This window comes from Myzus persicae, unplaced genomic scaffold (assembly GCF_001856785.1).
Source record: "Myzus persicae strain clone G006 unplaced genomic scaffold, MPER_G0061.0, whole genome shotgun sequence".
Taxonomy (NCBI): Eukaryota; Metazoa; Arthropoda; class Insecta; order Hemiptera; family Aphididae; genus Myzus; species Myzus persicae.
This window is the reverse complement of record NW_019101267.1, coordinates 156,521-177,344: the sequence shown is the minus strand read 5'-3', so window position 1 is coordinate 177,344 and position 20,824 is coordinate 156,521. Positions and strand designations below refer to the sequence as shown.

General features: G+C 28.2%; 1 protein-coding gene across 6 annotated transcripts in view; it reads right to left on the bottom strand.

The window, feature by feature from the left end:
* Window positions 1-20,824, bottom strand: part of LOC111028492 (CREB-regulated transcription coactivator 1-like) — a 33,007-nt gene that overhangs the window by 872 nt on the left and 11,311 nt on the right. Inside the window, exons 2-13 of one of the 6 annotated variants that reach the window (XM_022307147.1) lie at window positions 6,673-6,964; window positions 5,041-5,143; window positions 4,821-4,980; window positions 4,449-4,646; window positions 3,511-3,564; window positions 3,053-3,295; window positions 2,874-2,981; window positions 2,014-2,181; window positions 1,811-1,819; window positions 878-949; window positions 539-604; window positions 321-459 (exon numbers count right to left, since the gene is read on the bottom strand). In XM_022307147.1, the coding sequence (XP_022162839.1) occupies window positions 321-459; window positions 539-604; window positions 878-949; window positions 1,811-1,819; window positions 2,014-2,181; window positions 2,874-2,981; window positions 3,053-3,295; window positions 3,511-3,564; window positions 4,449-4,646; window positions 4,821-4,980; window positions 5,041-5,143; window positions 6,673-6,964 (1,612 nt within the window). The remainder of the gene's footprint in view (window positions 1-320; window positions 460-538; window positions 605-877; window positions 950-1,810; window positions 1,820-2,013; window positions 2,182-2,873; window positions 2,982-3,052; window positions 3,296-3,510; window positions 3,565-4,448; window positions 4,647-4,820; window positions 4,981-5,040; window positions 5,144-6,672; window positions 6,965-20,824) is intronic. The other 5 variants (XM_022307148.1, XM_022307149.1, XM_022307151.1 and 2 more) reach the window with 5 other exon arrangements.

Genomic DNA, 20,824 nt, shown 5'->3' with positions numbered 1-20,824 from the left:
TTCAAATTAATTTAGAAAATACCATTTGCTGGATAAAATCAACAATGGAAAGAAATTGCAGTGTACACTAGTGAAGTTGTTCTAGGCTACTTCCTTACATATTTTTTGTTATTATTTGATTAATTAACATTAAATAATCATTCTAATTTTTAATAATTTTAGCCAGGAGTTTTGCTAACTATTTTACTTTGCAACAGATATTATTATTACAAATGCAAGCTTTACTTAATTAACTTAAAGATAACCTAAAAAAATCTTTCAGATAAACTCCACCAAAAATCTTAGTCTAGGTAAAGAATATTAATAATACAAATTATTACCTGTAAGTATTATGTCAGGAATACTGGAAGGAGTATTGGGTGTTGTATGAGTTTGGTTGGGAAATTGGAGAGACTGTGATGGTGAAGTGCTAAAATATCCCATATCAGCTGTCATTTCTGAATTCACATATTCTTCGTTCTAAAAAACAATAATATATAAGTGTCTAGGCCAATAACAAGTAGTATACATAAATGTATGAATATATGTACACATTTACCTGTTGCAAATATGTGTTTGTGGGAGAGCCAATGTATTCCAATCCTGTAGACACAGGACTATCGAGCTAATCAAAAACATAAATAAATAAAACAATTAAGTTTAGTTTGTTTTTAAATAGAATTTCTAAAACTGGAAAATAATTTAAATAATTACCAACAGACATGCAGTTATCTAACATACACATTAGTATTTATATTATATACACAATATATATGCAAGGTACCTACTACAACAACCCTAGATTAGTTTTTTGTATTGATAAGCAACTAGAAAATATAATGCGTACCATATAACTATATAAAGTACACATTTTACAATCTATTTTTGACCATTTTACCTGGATTTGGGCAGTTATCCAAGCTGATGGATTTGAATCTTTTAGCGATTGCATCACCTGATTCCAGTCCAGCTTTATGATAGCGGAATCAAAATACAATTAACTGTTTTATATTTCAAGTAAAGCAAATGTCTAGTGGTATTATAGTGTAATTTTTATATTGTGCATTTATTTCATAATTGTTACATTAGAACATTTTTTTAAATTTTTTTTTAGAAATTAGTGATTCACATTTTGATAGATAAAAATATGAAGTTGCACATGAATTGAACCATTAAGAGGATGTTACACCTGTGTGTGTTGTCTCTGCCTTACTAATGGACATAACATGGACAAATTGTAAATTAAAAAAAAATTTGTTTTGTTCTGATTTTTTTAATATTAGAGTTAATTTACTTATTATTAAACTTAAAAATAAGTATATTATCTAGGGTATTTTAATAGATTTTTTTATTTTGAAGCAAGTTTTGAGATTTTTAAAATTGTAAATTCAGTGTGTGCTACTTCTTCACTTAACATGTTCATCAAAAATTACCACTTCTAACTTATGCACCTATTATATCATTTTTGTCTAGATCGTTTAAAAAAATTAAAAGAGATGTATTTTAAATTCAGTACTTCCCTTTTTGTGGTAGTTCATAAAAAGTATAATAAAAATTGATTCTTTTAAAGTATTGGAATATATAATTCATGACTGGACTTGCCAGAATTAATAGATATAATATTATATTAAAAATTCAGAATAAAACAGAACAGAACAAAACACAATATTTGAACACCAAATATAATGACATGCCAAGTCTTGAATAATTACTTATTTTATGTTTATAAGTTGTAACAAAAAAATTTGATCACTGGTAACAATCATTTTGTGACTTATGTTAAGTTTGTTACAAGCATTATAGAAGGAACTACGATTATTTTTTTACTTACCATCATATCCTTTATTTATATAAGCATAAACCAAAATAAATTTTAATCGATTATACTAATTAATGAATCTAAATTATAAAACAGGCGTTTTATAATTTAGATAATTTATTTGATTTATTATCATATACAAATATAAAATCAATTTTTCTAGTTTGTTATTACTATAAAACTACTGTATAACATATCTTAGTTCAGCGGCTTACCATAGAGAAATTTTCAAAATGGTGTTGAAGATTGTTAGTTTGTGTTAGGTTTGAATAAAAATCTTTCTGCGTTTGATAGTTTTGATGTTGATTAGTGCTACTAACTGAAGAATTGCTAGGGGAAGATGGGCTCTGTGGACTGCCACACAATGGACTGGAACTACCATACTAAAAATTACAAAATTAAATATATTTAAACAAATATAGGTACGTATAAATTCAATAAAGGTTTATGTACATATTATACACATTATAAAATAATAACAAATAAATTCATTTAAGTCATAATAATAAAGATAACTGAGTTATTTTATGAAATTGTAATGTACAGTTAATTATTGTTTAAACTTAAAAATGTAACTTGAGCCACATTCAATATCTTTGAGAGCTGCAGGTTTGTAATCACTGGTTCACCACGTGCAGGCCTTTTCTTAAGTAAATATATGTAAAAACCATAGAAATAAAAGAACTACCTACTGAGAATGCAAACAAGGACTCTTCTAATATGTGTAAATTCAAAATTATTATCATGATAATAATGATAATATTAGATATCAATGTGATACAAAGAAATTAAGAATGTTGGTGAGTAGAACATCTAAAGAAAAGATGCATATAATTTTGTCGTCTTAAGGTTTGAGTGACAGGGCTCTAATTAACTAAAACTTGATGGTGGTCTAGCTTAATTTTTTTGTGTTAAAACAATAATTTTGATTCTCAAATATTTTACTATATTTTAAATAGAATAGAACATTCTACAAATTTGAGTCAAACTATAAAAACTCAAATATTTATGTGGAAGGAATAGGCACTAAATAATTTTATATACTCACCTCAATTAAAAAATATTATATACATACTTGAATTGTAAGTCCTGGAGATGATTGTGGACTTGGCCTGTTGGATTGTTGATTTCTATATGATCCTAATGTGTTTATATTGTTAAGTTGGGAATTTCCTATGTTTAACTGAAATTACAAAATAATGTATAAGCACCATATATATATATATTTGTTAATGTTTTGATTTGATAACTTACATGTGAGGAATTTATTTCAGTTTGACCATCAACAAGACCACAGGACTGGTGGGTTTGTTGTTGTGATGGTGACAATGGAATATGCTGATACATAAGTGTTTGTACAGGGTTCATTTTTATGCCATTCATTTGGCCAGTTACACAGTTCATATTTGAATTTTGACCCAACATTTGCATTTTAATGTTATTATTGCAGTTTTCTCCTGAATTACCATTTCCTGGACTATTATCTACAGTGAATCCCTGCAAGAAACAAGTTTATATAGATAATCATCAATATACTAAACACATTATTAAGTGTACTTAAATTTTTCTGTCTATTATGCAGATACAAGCAAAGTCATTTTAAGTTTGTAAGCAAAACAAAATATTTAAACAAACTTACATAACACATAAAAAAGGTATTAGGTACATGTATTTAAAAAATTATTAAATGAATTAAATTGCGTGCAACTAACCTTACATGTGCGTTGTAACCTATGGTTCATAAAGTAAGGAACACTAAGATGATTCTGCAATCATATCAAGGTACTTAAAATGAATAATCAAATATCTAAATAATACTTAATAGATAAAAGAAAAATTAGTTGCAAGGCAAAATATATGTTTATTAAATATATAATTTTAAAATACAATTATCAAGATGTCAGCGCATTATTTGCTTTCTCCTTCTGTCCATGAGCAACATGGCAAACTTGCGTTCAGCAGAACCAACCTTGTGTTTGTAGCTTTAGTATTGAAGTGAATTGACCAATCATCAAGTTTGAACTAAAGAACATTATCAGTATTCTTACTTCAGATTTTTAACAATAAGCAAAATATGAGTATTTTTAAATTGTAACACTTTACATACTCATAGCTGAATTTAAAATTGAAATATACCGTAAAATAGCCAACTTAAGAAAAAAGTTAATGTTCTGAATTTCAAATTTGATACTAGGTCAATTCCCTTTAACAATAAAACGTACAACACAAGGTAGGCTCTGCTAAACAAAAATTTGCTATATTGCTCAATGGTCAGATAGAAAAAACAAATTAAGCATTGACATCCTCTTAACTAAATGGTGCAAAATTGATAAAATATTGTGAAACCATGCATCAGAAAAATAAGCAAGCAATAATTACATTGAAGAAAAATGAACTTTTAAGAAGTTTGAGGACATGACACATTTTGAGATATAAACTATAAACAAATCTAATTTTGAAAAAAAAAGAGAAATAAAACAAACTAAAATATTGTTTATAAATATTTGATAATATTTGAATGTATCAAATTAGCAAATTACATTTTGGCTACTAGAAATAACTCAAGCAATCAATCTACAAAACAGAAAATGAACATTTCTTAAAATCTATCTGGGATGAAATTTTCTGAAGAAATGTTTTCAAAACTCACTGGTAACACAATGTCACAAGTGACCACAGTAGTTTGGTTAGGAGAATCAGGTGGTGGTGAACTTGTAAATGAAAACCGTGTAGGTGGTGTACGGCTGTTAATTGAAACTGGGGATAGGATACTTGGACTCTGGCTCGGGGTTCCTTGAGAGCCTTGAGAGCCTTGTGGACTACAACCATCTGTCGTTAGTGGACTCTGCTGAAACAACCATCTAATCTAATCACATACTATCAAGGAACTCGGTTTCCTTAATTTATGTATTAAAATATCTAAATTGTTAATTTTTTTATGCATGTAGTTAGTATTAAATATGCTAAAAAGAAATAAAAAGAACAAACAATATACTCGTATATAGTAAAATATTGATCTTACGTTGCTATTATAAGGAGATGATAAGTTATACTGGTCATCCTGGTCAAGAGGGGCATGAATTGGCTGGGAAAACTGAAAGTTAGTGAGGTCTGGTAATGAACCAGTATTGTTACCAATAGGTATTTGAACAACACCAGGCTCTTGTTGAGTTGTAAAAACGCTAGAAAAGTCAATAATAAAAATGTGTTCTATTCCCAAGAGATTAAAAATAATGGCTTACTGAATTCCAGGAACTCTAGGTACGTCACAACAAGACCTAGGTCTTTTATCTGGTGATGCTGACAAGTACCTTTTCTTATCATACTGCTGGTTATCAATCAAGGCTAAATAAAATAAATTGTATAAGTATTAATGAATTTATTCAGGTAAAAACTAAAAACTAAACAATCAGTTCTGCAGTGGAAGTCGTCGGTTACTCACGCACTTTAATGGCTTTGATATTTCTCATTAAAATAGTACTACAAAGACGGTATTTTGTTTTGTTTTTGTTGTGTTACTAGAGTCAAACTGTTATTTCTATACGAAAAATGAATACGGCAACGTTTAATTTTATACTAATAAACAGTATTGGTATTGCCTGTTAAATATTAATACTAACCATGCGCTACGCGCGTTACCTTATTTCAATCATTTAAAAAAAAGTTCAAAAAATATGCCTAATAACTGTCACAAACAAATCTCTATTACATTTCAACGTAATGGACTCAAAAACCATGACCATAAACTATATATAGAACTATTCTAAATAACAAGGTCATTAATATTGCTCTTACAACTAAAACACACTTCGCGAAATATTCTTATGCTCATATCCCAAGAGTCAGTACTAAGTTTTTATAATAATCAAAACTAACCACCCAGCACTAAACATGGGGTGTTGCTATTTTTGTTAAATCCACAATTGTATTTTATCCTCTACCTAGCTTATGTCGAGATTTTCTTTCAAGAACTCTGCTCATTTTATTTTAGATTAATTTTCTGTGTAGACATAGGTATGAGCATTGTTGAAAAGCAGAGAACTAGAGCACTGTTTCAGTTTACTAATCTTGCAACGCCCTCAGATAAAACTATAAATATTTAGCAAATTTACTTGAAAAAATAATCGCTGAATTTAAGCCTATGACTTCGCAAAATCATTTAACTAACTAATCTTTCTCTCAAAGATGGTAGTTTTTGGTAAGGGTGTAGCTAGAAATTGCATGGGGGGGGGGACCAAATGTATTTTTACATTTTTACTCCAATTTAAAATGTTGTTCAACATTAATTTATTTGTAGATCTTGGTCTCCGGAGAGCAACAGATTATACGAGTACATCACTACGTGCACAGCTTAGTAGATTTTATATTGTTTTCCCCGGATAAACAATTGCACGGTACATATTCATTTTTAGATATCTCACAATCTTTTGATCGCGTATGGCACGATGGCTTCTGCACAAGCTTAAAAAATTCCTTCTTTTTCTTTACTACCTAATAACGATGAAGTAAGATGTAAAATAAAAAATGAAACAAATAAAAATGTCTCATCTCCATAACCACCAAAAAGTTACTCATCAAAAATTTGGCTTCCACTTCAATACTTGACCTAAGGGCCAAGAAGCTTAAAGTGCAAGTGGTACCGTGTTCTGTTATACGATTTAATAATAAAAATAAAAATGTAATAGGTACATTAGGAAGTGTCATCAATGCGTATCTTTTTTCCCCAAAAATATGATTATCATCATGTCATATGTGTTACTTTTAGCATATATTCCCTGTATATTTGTATAGTATCAAACAGAGATTGGTATAATACACTTAAAAATAAAAATAAATGTATAAAAGTGTAAAGAGTAATATTAGACTCTGCTTACTTCTGCGCTGAGATCCAGGACTGTGCAGATGTGCCAACGATTCAGTAGAACTGCTCTGCGACACACTCTGATGTAAAGCTGAATCTGAATGAGTACGCCTCCAGCTGGTATCAGGTGGTGGAGGTGATAAATAAGGTCCGCTAGAGTAAGGTGACTTATCAGCCGATCGTTTTTCCGATCGCATTGGGCCCACTGAACCAACACTACGGCCACGCTCTCTGTAACCAACTGATCGACCTCGGACTTGTTGATTTGGATTAACAACTACTTCTTCACAACCATTAGCCAGTAACTGTAATGCGTATTATATTATGATTTTTATTATTATTATTATTACAACATAAATTGTAATAATTAATAGAAAAGAAAGTAAGGGACTAAGGAATAAGTGCAATCAATCATTTCTAGAGTATTTCGGTTTATTCAGTCACTATTCAGCAGTATTGAATTTTTACCAAAGTAGTAGAACTCATTAGATATCATAATGAATAATGCTTTGAGGAAAACCAATATTTTTTTTTGTTTAACATCGAGTTATATTTTAGATATTTATATTTATTAATATGTTGATCTATACATCAATAAGTAATAATAATGGCGAATGGTAAAAAAAAGCCCACAAGTACATTATATACTTTAAAATTTAAATGTATTGTATTTATAAAAATTTATTTTAAAGGGACAATTCACAATAATATATGTTTTTATTTGATTCGGGTATTCATGTTGTTAGCCACATGAACAAAATATGTCACCAAGACTTTTATGTATATTGCAGTGAGTCTATATTTAGAATTAATACGCAACGGAATATAATGATTATAGTCTATTGATAGCTAATAGAATAACACCTAATAATGATAATACCTAGGTAATATTGATCATGAATCATGATTGAAGTTTTAGCAACCTATCAACATTTTAATAGTTCATTTTTGAGAGACAAGTTAGGTTAGATTACTTAGTAAAAATATTAGTTTTTAATTAATTATTCCTTTGAGTATTTTAACGCAAATGTGTGTCTTTATTAATTGATGTACAATAATAAGTTTAATGACACTAGTCAATAATCGTACTTTATTATTTTTATTTAATAATACATTAATTCAATTTTAAGTAAATTATATTACATTATAGCTATATTAAATTAATTACGTTTTATCAATGGTTATTTATCTCATTATCTGTGACAAGGATAAACAGTAATATAATGTACAGGTAAGTACATATTATGTTTGAATTATGTACTTGAAAATGGTATTCTGTGCGTGTACAATGTACATAGACTACAGAAAAAAAAACAACACTATATAATACTTAAATTTATTATTGCTATTAAATAAATGTCCAATAATGTCGCAAAAGCGTTGAACTATTATTTTAATAAAACACAATATAAAAACAAATGTATATACAACAAACTTATCATAAAGATCATTTTGTCTTAATAAAAGAGTATTTGATTAAAAATATTGCACTAAAAAAAGTGCACATCAAAAATACGCAGTATTACATTAAACAATACTATACCGATTGGCATTATACCAAATATCAGTACCGGGTTATGCCCCACATTTGGAGGCCAGGGGAAAACATAAGCAAGCCCACATCCTCAGAATGGAAAGGATTATTGGATGGGGGGGGGGGGGGGGGAAATCCACCAAAACTAAAAAAGCTGCTTTCTGCTTTTTTTGAACCATGCCCAAACTCCTCATATTTCCATCTATAAACTGCTAAGTTAAAATATTGTAGCATTATATTAATTCATAAACGCCATTATTACCAATAAATTGAATAGGTACTGATACTGCACGGTGTCTAAACTATTAAATACGATACATCAATACTTACACCAATCAACGTACCTAATATTTTACATTATATTTGATATTTCATTAGATACTGTTACTTGGACGGATTAAACAATTTTATAGGAATTTCTAACGTAAATTTTGATAGCTAACACCGACGAGAAATGGTTTTCCTATTTAATTATATACATATTTATATTAGCAGAGAAAGCGATTTACGGCCTGACAGATACGCACACAGGTGTATCGATCACCGCGCGCAGTCCCTATTTTAGTGTGCAGTAAGAATGTGTTGGTAGTAAAAGATCAACACGTTTGTAGCTTTAATTACAAATGTTTTATATTCTTATTTTTTAAATTAATGAATTTTAAATATTATCAAATTTTAAAAAAATTGTTTATAACATCGTTCCTATTCCAACAGATTATTAGCTCATAAGTTTGGCACACACAGAAAAAGTTTGAGTACATTTTTTTCTAAAATAAGTGCTGTTGCATTAATTGGGGAACTAAATTGTTTTTAATAACATTTTTAAAGTCTTGACCAAGGAACTAATTATTATTTTATTTCAACGATAAAAGCATTCTAAAATAAGTACCATAATTTGACGTTTAAAAACGATAACATAAATTTTAAGTTTGAATAGAAAAATAAATTGCGAAATCCGTAAACATGTTTTCTAATTAATATTTTATAAATTCATTTAAAATAAATCCAATTTAATTTTCACAATTGTTCTTTGTTATTATGCAATACTGGTATTATGAGACTTTCAAAGGATTAAACTGTCAAATTTTAAATAATGAAATCAGTACGCTGTGTACTTGTACGCAACCTGCAGAGTTAAGGGGCTACCCATGCAGACTTTTTTGGTTTTATTCTCAACACAAAACCCAAATAATATGTATCAAACTATGAGTACATTCATATACTCAAATGGCTATTTATATCACGTTTAAACACAAATTCACTATGCTAATATTTCTTTTTCACTTCTAACAGTGATTGTATTTTAATAGAATTGTCAAAACTAATTCCAACATAAATCAAAATGTTACCATACGTCATAAGTGCAGCTCACTTTTTCATACCGCAGGGGAAATATCTAGGGGAGCGTTAAGATATTTTCTGCTAGTAGGCTCATATTAGTAAAATACTATACTTGAGTTTTGGTATTTTATGTAGTTTCATTATGAACACGAGTTTTATAAATGTATCAATAATAATTGTAAATATCTATCATGTACTAGTACATATTAGACGCCCTAATTGTAATAAAGTTTACAAATAGATACATTTTATCTTTTAATAAATAGTCAAAACATAAGACACGACAATATATATTTTTTTAAAGAGCATAATTCACGATTTTAAAGAACTTAGCTGTAGCTAGTTTAACCATAGATCTCATGCAAATTAGGATGGTGTTTAGTTTAAATCATTATGATGTTCAAAATTCAAACGTATTTTCGTACTAACAAAATAAAAACAAAAATATATTCGTTAATGGCTGGTTGTCAACAATGACACATTTATAAAACCTTTATTTAAAAAATAAAAAATATATTGTTGAACGTTACGTAGTCACTTAAAAATTAATTTTATTTTGACGTTTTTTTAAGTGACAAGAAGAGAAAGACAAAAAGATCATATTATAAGATAAGGATCTAAAAAAAACCGTTTTATTTTCAGAGGATTAAAATGGAGACATCACTTCAAGTGTGTGAAGTTAGCCCCCCACTTTTTCCAAATTACACCGGAGTTATTACAGCTTAATTTGTAAGTAATTATAAGTTGGCTATCCGCTGTAATTTTGACCAAGTAGGGAGAAAGGGTTAACGTTACACACGTCATCAACTTCTGCAGCATACTACAAAAAATGTCTGCATACATAGATGTAGGGGAGGGGGGCATCTGCTAATAGAGTATTTTTGCCCCCCCGTCATAAGTTAAAATTTAATCTACTATTGTTCTATGTACGCTGTTTTTGTTAGTACGTAACTGTAAGTTTATGATCTTTTTGTATTAATACTTAATCTTGTCTGTTAAAAAAAAAAATAACCAATACCTCATTTATTTATTGGGAGGGGTAAACCCCCTCTTTTCATACTTATACATAATGTATTTTTGACAGACTGCTCCTCCCCCTAATAATTTACCACAGATTACGAATATGATTATATAGGTACTTAGTATTATATAATATATCAGATGATATTATATTTTCCCATGACTGACGACGTGAATAGGTTGTGGGTGGTGCGAGAGGAGCATTGATTCTAACAACGGTGGCGTGGTAAATAATAAATATAGAAACTTGTTATATACATTTATAATAATAATATGACAATATTAATATAATATTTATATCGAAAACTTTTATTCCGATGTGTGTAACAAACAATATCGGTAATCAAACTTAAGCTCTACGCGCAAAAAAAAATAATATTTTTATATTATTATAGGTACATTGTGCCGATCGCCAATAATTATTTAACATTTTTTTTGTGGTATTTATTTTAGGGATCACGAATCCGTCGGCGGCGCTTAAAATCGTGGCGCGGGAGGCGTCGGCGGCGGTGAGGAAAAGGCGGGTTTCGCGTGCGTCGCGTCCCTTGCGATATTGATTGTGGTGTAGGCAAGCAAAGTTGCGTTCTATGCGTACGCGTGATCACAAGTAGGTCATCCACCGCCACTGCCACCGCCGCGATTACCGAACAGACCTGTGTGATGCGTGCGTGCGTGCGTGCGCGCGCGTGTCGCCACAGCCGCTCGCACAGCCGATGGGCGCGCGCGCGCGCGAGCCCAAACGAATGCTGTCCGTCTGTCTCCGCGGAAAATGCACCGACGGCGGCACTCCGGAAGTAGGGCACCGCGGGCCACGTGCCAACGCGCGGAAGCGGTGCCGGCTAGAGGAAGGACAAAAAACAAACTATGGTGGGAAAAAAAATAAAAACCGGCCCGACTTGTTTCCTCTATTCGCGATTTAATTCGGGATGAAAAAGTTCGATGCGATAACGCCGCGTGGCCATTATTTTGCGCGCACAATATTATAGTACAAATTGTATGCGTTGCATAACAATAATTATTATTGTTAATTTATTACGCGTAAACATGAACGACACGGACGTACGTAACGATATTATAATATTATTGTGTATACGCGATGATGACGTTGCTGCTGCTGCTGCTGTTGTTGTTGTTGTTATTGTTGTTGTTGTTGTTGCAAAAATAATAAGCGTACCTGCGTACACCCACCCCGTTGTACAAGACGCGCGTGCCCCGAACGGAATTCGCGCTCGTCGTTCACGAATAATAACGTTTCCCCGCCAGATTGATACTATAATACGCGGATATTATTAATTGCGACTTATTATTAATATTATTGATTTTATTTTTACTGTTACGTTATTGTTATTATTTGTGAAATACAGCACATTATATTATTATTGACTATTGTGTGCGCACGGCAATCGATAACGTAGTCCGTTTATTTCACAGAATCATATTTTTTGCTAACACATGAACCGTTGTTGCATCGTTGTGTGTCTAGTCTCTATAGTTGTTCCTAAAATACGACACTACCTGTATCGAAATTTGTTTACTTCATTTTTTCAGATGTAGAACAATAAAATAACATAACAAATACAACGTATTAATGAATTGGAGTAATTTGGTGCTATGGTTATTACTTATTATTCCATATATTTATAAAGATTCCACATTCATGTCACAATAAAATAAAATTTTCATTTCGAAAATGAAAGGTTTTGAATACAATATCATAGATTGATTCTTCATTTTTTTTAAAAATTAGAATCGGATCCTTAATAGGTACATTACTTTAGACAATCATTGATTTAGATGTTATTCTTATTTCTTAAATGTACTATTTTAGTGCCTACAATGTGACATTACAATAATTCATTTTTAGATACATTAAATATAATTATTTTAGAAGATTTTTCGTTGACTGAATTCAATTCAAATATTCTATTAATGTTTTTATTTATAATTATTAGATATATTTTTATATATTAAAAAAAATTTTCTATTATATTATAATTGTATACATACTATGAACCTGTTTAATATAGTGTCATTTTTTAACAATTATAGGTACTTGAATTTGTTGGTATAATTCTTGTAACTATATTTATTTGCGTAACGTAATATGAATGCTTAAGAATTTGATTACATTACGATGACTGCATAATGTATAAAATAAATACACATTTTTCGTTTCGAGTAGCTACCTAATAAAACAGTAGCTTGTTTATTATTTCAATTTACTTTTATAGTTTTATCATTGAGTACGTGGCAAAGCTATGATAGTAGCTATAGCGTGTCGCATGGCACTTTATTTTATCTAAACCATGTACCTGCCTATTGAAATATTTTAAAACAAATTAAAACGTTGACATAGAGATCCAAATCGCTTATAAATACATCGGTGGCCAAAAAATATTATGTATAACAGATAGTGTTATCGATTAGTATGCTGCAGAGTGAACTGCCGATGTCCGCCGGATGGGACGTATACATATACACAGTTACTGCAGCAAATTGCAAAATGTAATAAAAATGCTTGCAGCGGCCAACGGACACACATATGTTCGCAACAAGTATAATACACGTCAGTTAATAATAATTGATGATTAATGTTTGAACACGATCAATTGCATTCAATGGTAATTTGTATAATTAATTTACGGAGGTTTTGGGTAATATAATTATTAATTATACTTGTTTGACGAATCTAAGTATATTAATATAATAAACTAAAATACAACATTATACATATAAACTAGTACACGTGCCACTAAAAAAAAATATTTTATTAAAATGTAGGCAAACAACACGTAAATAATAAAAAATAAGGTAGTTTTGTGTTATAAAGAGTGCGTTTAAAATAAATACGTAAAATACATTGTGAAACAAAATTGCACGAATTTTATATGACTAAATTATCAACAACCAAAACAGCAAAAATTAAATGCATTGAATACAATATATAGTAGTTTTAAAATGTAATTACAGAAAAGAAATATAAAATGTTTAATCGGTTGTATATTTATTAAAATAAATAAAAAAGGTATAACAGGTGCGACAGAAAAGTATTCAGTGCCCAGGTCATATAGTTGCAAGGCAAAGTTGTCAATGGATAATGGCACGAGAGCCCAAGTAAAAACATGAATGTAGGCCATGACGCAGGCTCAACAAAGTGATCCCGGCCGGTCCAGAAACGCGAAATATTGAATAGGCCTTCGTGAACCCACTGCATGAATGGAATTGGAACATTTTATCAACGAAATTATTTCACGATGCATCAATGGGCAAAATTGGACACAACAGTTCAAAACTTATTTGTTTATTAGTTCTTACTTATTACTTATTGTTGGACGAGTGGAAAAATGAATATTTTACTTGTTTTCAAATTTTGATTTAATATATTTATACAATTATAATTATCGGTAGGTTATTATTGTCTAAATGTATTTATTTGATGAAAATTAAAAATTAAAAATAATTGATAACCTGCTGAAATAGTATTTTCAAATATTATATATAATTATATATCGCATTAAATATTGTATTTTAAAAGTTACAAAAAAAATGGTTGGATTTAAGTCAAAACGTGACATTATAGGTAGGTACCTATGTGTAACACGTATAATATCACTAATATAACTGGATTAACAATACAAATAATATTTATAAATTCAAATATAAAGAAGCGGGTAACGCTCTGCTGTACATTAGGTGTCTATAGAGAGTCACTGTAATGGATGTGTTAAATTTGAATTCAATGATATAAAATCGTTGTGTATTAAAAACGATTTAGAGCGAAGACGGTCTTAAGTATATTTGATGAGATTATTGTGATTAAAGTAATTTATTTTTTATTATTAGGCATTAGTACTACAGCGGTAAAAATTAATTTTTGTCGAAAAAACTGCATGTGAAAATAATTTTTCTTGATTTTAATGTGTAAATTACTATTTAAAAAACTGAGATCATATATTTTTTAGGTATTTTAGTTACAAAATTAACTACGTACGAGTAACATTATTTTACATTTTCAATCCTACCTATAAAAGTTCAACGGTTCATAATTTTTCAATATTTTGACAGAACAAAAAGAATATTTGAATAATTTACAATAGTTGAAATTTATAGGAAAAAAAAACTAAAAAATTGAAAATTAAAACATGCATCAGCTCAAAACGAGTCAACATTTTTTGAAAATGTTTTCAAGTTCTTATAAGATATGACAAAATAAATTGTTAACAAATATTAACAAATATGACCAAACATTTAAATTTATGATATTGGTGTTATAATTTAACTAGTCTTTTTGTCTTCAGTATTAAAATAATAATATTCTGACAACAATATTAGCTGTGTCACACTAGACAATGAATAAGTAATTTTAATAACAAAATATTGAACATTCAATGAGCTCATAGGTAATATCAAATTTCTACGAAGTTTTAAAATTTTTTTGATTATTATCCGCACTCTGGTACTGCAACAATAATAAATAACAATTATTACATTCAATAATTGAGTATTTACCGAAAACGTAGCTTCCTATTTTAGTTATGTAATTTGACTACTATAACTACAACGTAAAAATAAAATTGTTTTACACAAAAAAATTTTATAAATTAGAATACTGTTATATACTCATATAAAGGCACAATACAGTGGCACCCAAACATTTTTTTATATCGTGGCACATTATTATTAGTTAGGTATTATATAAGTCGCGCAAACTTTGGAATATTGCCAACAATTAAATAAGAACTTATAAAGACATAGAAACTTTACATAGTACACCTTTTGGGAAATACTGTTTTAATAGATAACATCAAGTAATCCTAATCATAACATAATTATTGATTTGACTTATTTTAAATTGTTTCAACAATTATAATTCTATTTGGAATATTTTAGGAGGCTTCAGATGTTTTCCTAAAATGTGACCCAAGCCACAAGTTTCACTGCCCCCGCCACGATAGGCGGCCCGAGGTGTTAGCTGTTAGGAATTTAGGATGGGTTGACAACTATTATTTTAGTGTTTGATGGAATAATATACATTATACATAGAAGGGAAGCAACGTGGAGTGGTATTTAAAAAAATATAGCCTGGGCGCCACTGTTATTATGTATAATAAAATAGAAAAATATTATTAATCCGACAATTGATAACATGCGTATGATGGATACATTAATAATGAGATAAACCATTTTGTATTTGAAATATAAATACCTCAATGCACGATAAGTTTTCTTTAACTGTCTAAATTCTACAACTGGCTTAACTTAAAATATTTATGAGTTTATACCTACTTATCGAGTAACATAAGAATATCGTTGTATAAAAGTGATTTTAAATATTATCATTAGAACATTTTTAAGTTCAAATGGAAAATGTATCATTAAAAAACACGAGCTTGATAAACTATTTTTATTGTTATATTCTGTGAATAGACGTATAATTGGTGAATTGTGACTATTTAGATTATAAATTATTAAAATTTATAGTATAATACGAAATCTGTTCAATAAGTTCCGGGACCAAAACTGTTATATTTAATAATAATAATAAATTATAATCAGTCTAGATAAGATATCACTTAAAAAAATAGAAGTACTACCCACGTTTTACTGACCATTTGATAAAAACCGCAAAGCTGCTATATCTTATCTGTTATCACAGTTAGTTTCATATTGTACGTGATTGAAAGTGTTTTCGTTGAACTTTTTCCGACATACCCAAAATTATTGAACAACAACCTACATCGTATTTTATTATACACGAAACTTAGTACCAATGAAACGGAAACTTATAGTAAGCTTTCGAGTATATGATACCTTAATATTGAGTAGTTTTAAGATAGTCTATTCATTTCGTAACTATAAATTAATGATAACTAAATATGTCCCACGTTTTCTAAGCCAATTAACATCAAAATGTCATCAAGATTAATAAAGTAATATTTGTTCACGCGTTATATTACACTTATATCATATAGCATATAAAAAATATTAACTGTTTCTTAATTGAGTAATAAGTAAAAACAGCAGCTTTATATTTGTTTGAATAACAAATATGTTGTATGTTATATTTGATTGTATCCAATTTTAAACATCCAATTAGTCTTACACAAAATATTAAACCTTAATTTACCGCATTAACTGAAAAATCCCATTTACTTTCGAATTACTACTGTACTGAAATATTTAAATATTTCTTACAATATTTATTGTGAAATAAATAATAATAGTGCAAATAAAATAATAAGTTAGGTTTTTTTTATGCATAGTATTTGCTTAGTATACCAAATACAATTACTTATATTAGGAGTTGGGGCTATTTTCATTATATTATCCATAATTTCTAGATTTTTGTGAAGTTAATAATTGAATTATTACTGCTAAGTCTAACTCGTATTAAGTTATAAGTATTATGAAATAATAGAAAATGTTTTTATTATTTTATTGATGAATTGCATATTTGATGTAGTAATTCTAGATCTATTGAATACATATTTTATTTTTATATGAATAATAACGCTAGGTTAATAAATAATAATTGAAAAAAAACTAGTCATAGCCCACAGGCCACCAGGTCGGCAGCATAAGTACTACGCTTCCAGATAAGTAATAACTAATAAAGTTAAGTAAGTGTTTAATGATTATTATAATAAATAATAAACAACAAATTTATCTGTGAAATAAATTAATAAAATAGTGGGAAATACTTCCTATATGGGCGGGCCACTCAAGAAAAAGTATTATTGAAATTGTGGTTTTAAAATATTTAAAAAACTGTATTTGCTCACTATGGAGTGCCTCTTAAAGAAATAATTTAAGAAGATTTTTAGCATTAAATATTTGAAAGAAGTTAATAATAATTTTTATTGAATACCAATCTTACTAAAACATAAGTATATATTGTTCCGTAATTTATAGGTAAGACAACTTTTCTGATTAGGAAAGCGATTTTGTGAAAGAAATTGTTAAAGCTAGACAGTTAGATCCTTAGAATTTTAATGTTAATCAATATTATTCAAATAATTTTATCTATTGAAATTTCACCACTAACTACATAGCAGAAAAAAGGTAACTGAGGGGCTAAGCCCCCTTAAAATAGAAGTTAAGTCACCTCCCACAGAAAAAAATAAATGAAATACATGACGTTAAAAATATAAACAATAAGAAACATATTTCTAGGCAATCATCAAAATATCCCCCCCCCCCAAAAAAAGGATGTTTCATTTTAAAATTATCATGGTTTGAAAAAAAGAAAAATAGAGCCATAATTTGGTGTATTTTGGAGTATAGTTAAAATATTTTTAAATTTGGGGTTACAAAAACATATTTTTTACACGAATATATTAGTTCTCAAGGACGATGAATAATAATAAACTATAATCATATTATTTCCGTATTCCGTGTAGAGGTAGTTTTTAAAAACATAAAAAATATGTTGAAGAATAGTAAATACTTATTAAAATGCTCTTATAATTACATGCAGCCCGCAGTAGGATCTCATCGGCATTAATGATGGATTTAGATTTTGGGGGGGGGGGGTAGTTTATAAAATAAGAACGACGCATGTTTTACATTGAATAGTTAAGGTAAGCATTTGATGAAATACGTAGTAATAACTATCTACTTCGACGCCTATCTAATATGTATATTTTATCAAAGTTAAAAACAAAATAATTAAAGAATGGAAAAAATTATCACAAAAATAATACTCGTTTTATTTATTAATCGAATATTTAAAATCAGTAACAACTATGAAAGTTTAAAAAATTGAAATATAATTTTTAATTAGCTAAAAATATTTGTTTTTTTGAGTTACGAACGATTTTTATGTATTTGTTAATTGATTAATATCTTGACAATATTACAACTATTAATTAGGTATAATATATTATATTAGGTTATATAAGGTTTTTTTAGGTTATGTTTACTAAATTAATATCGAATTTAGGATGTATTGAGTATCAAATTCAATGATATTTGATTACGAAAAATTTCGAAATATTGGTTATACCTATATGGCTATATACAGTTGTTGCATTTTTATCACTATTTACGATATGATAAAATATACGATTTTAAACTAGAACTCAAACGCTTTAATATGACTAATTATTCGAGTGTAATTTCGTTTTTTTAAATACATTAACAATCACTAAGAGTAGTCAATATTATTATAGGCATAACATAAAATTATGATGAATGACCTTCAAGTTTGAGGAAAAATTAAATATCATGTACAAATAATATGTTTAAAATCTGAATAATTTAACGATATAATTTATTAGTTAGGAATTATGATAGTATACATTTTTATTTAAGAAAGAGAACAATTTTAAAGTAAGAATAATTATTTTTCATCGAAATATATGTATAGATATAATAGCATATTGTATTGTTGCATACCATTTACCAATCATACTGATAAGTGCACTAGGTACATTATTACTGAATTTTTACATTTGGATCCAGCTAGAATACGATGAAAACTTTTTTTTATTTTTAGTAAATTTTATTTTTTAATGATGGCGGATTACAACCAATACAACCGGTTCATAGGGAAAATCTTCAGATTACGGAGAATATAATATACAGTCGTCTTGTTAATGTGTAATAGTACTTATAGCTATGGAACACCTATGATTTTCGTTTTTCACCTTGGATTAGGGCCTTGAAAATTAATGATATCCGGTTATTCAGGACTAGGTATAAGATAATCATACACCGTTAGTACACCATTGTACTGTGAATATATGAAGTTTAGTACTTCAAAAGTATCTTTAACGTAATAATATGATATAACTTATAAGTCTACAATTGTAAAATTCTTTATAAAAATATCCCTTTAACATATGTAGTTGTAATGTAGTAGTTCAATATATTATTAAAATTATTAGGAATATCCTACGTATAGAATTTATATCAGAGATATTTTATTAGATCATGACTGGGCTACTTATTGTTGACACAATAAAAAAGCGATAATAGAATTTAGTTAATAAGTAATAACTAAACGGTTTATAATCATGTAAAATATGGCTATAAGTACTTATTACCCATTTATAGTGACGGTATTATTATCTTGTACATTGTCATTTACAGTGCTAAATGTTTAATATTGTATGATTTACTTATTACTTTATTAATAATTATTTTGATAATTCATTTATTTATTAAAAACATATATTATATGTCATAATTTTTTATATTTTAAAGGTAAAATTATTTTTATTTTTACTATCATTCATTAGAGGTATTATTAACAATCTAGATTCTGAGCGGAGCGCTGAATGTATAGTAATTTTACAATGTGTTTACTTACGTGAAACATTGTTTTAAATTTTCAGTCCTTAGCTATAAAAGTTGTACATTTTATACAATAAACTAACTACAAACTAATTGTTACATCTTTAATTTGATAAATTTGAACTTTTAATGGCTATTATAGTGCGTGCATAATGCGTTTTAAATATTTTTCAACTGCTGTTGTAACAATATATCAAGAACCTTATACCAGTTGTATTAATTGTTCAAGCTTTTTGACCCAACAAATAAAAATTTGAATGACATCTATAGAAAAAAAAAAACTAAAAAAATTGCATATTGAAAATGTCTGTAAATAGCTTAAAACGAGTCAAAATATTTTGAAAAATTTTAAGGTGTATAGAAAACGCTAATATAAACAATAAACATTCAGTGAACATTTCATATATCTAGTCATTTTTTTTTAGAGTAACACCAATAAACCAATATCGATTTTATTGAAAACCGGTTTTGAATAAACATTTCCTACATTTTTTATTTTGTTTTGAATTTCCCAAATCTCCAATGCACCAACTATAGATTCATTTTCCTATCGAACAAGATATTGAAGATGAAAATTGGAGCATTATTTCGATTACTTATCTTGTCCACAGCCACAAATAAAATAAAATAAAATAAAAAAACATTCATCGCTTCATTCAAAATCTAAAATATAATGAATGATTTGTTTTAATATTAGGCATTACTGCAACAGTAGGTTAAATTCATTTTTGCCAAAAAAATTAAATTTGAAAATGCCATTATATCTATAAAATATAACTGTATAGGTATTCTAAAAGTTACATATATCCAAAAATAATATTTTTAAGTAACAACAAAATCTTGGTTTTAATATGTAATTTCGCCCAAATTTGAACTTATATGTGTATAAAAAATTATAGTGTATATGTATTTTTTAGATTTTTTGGTAACAATATGAACTATTAATGAGATTTCTTGTTTTAAATTTTAAATT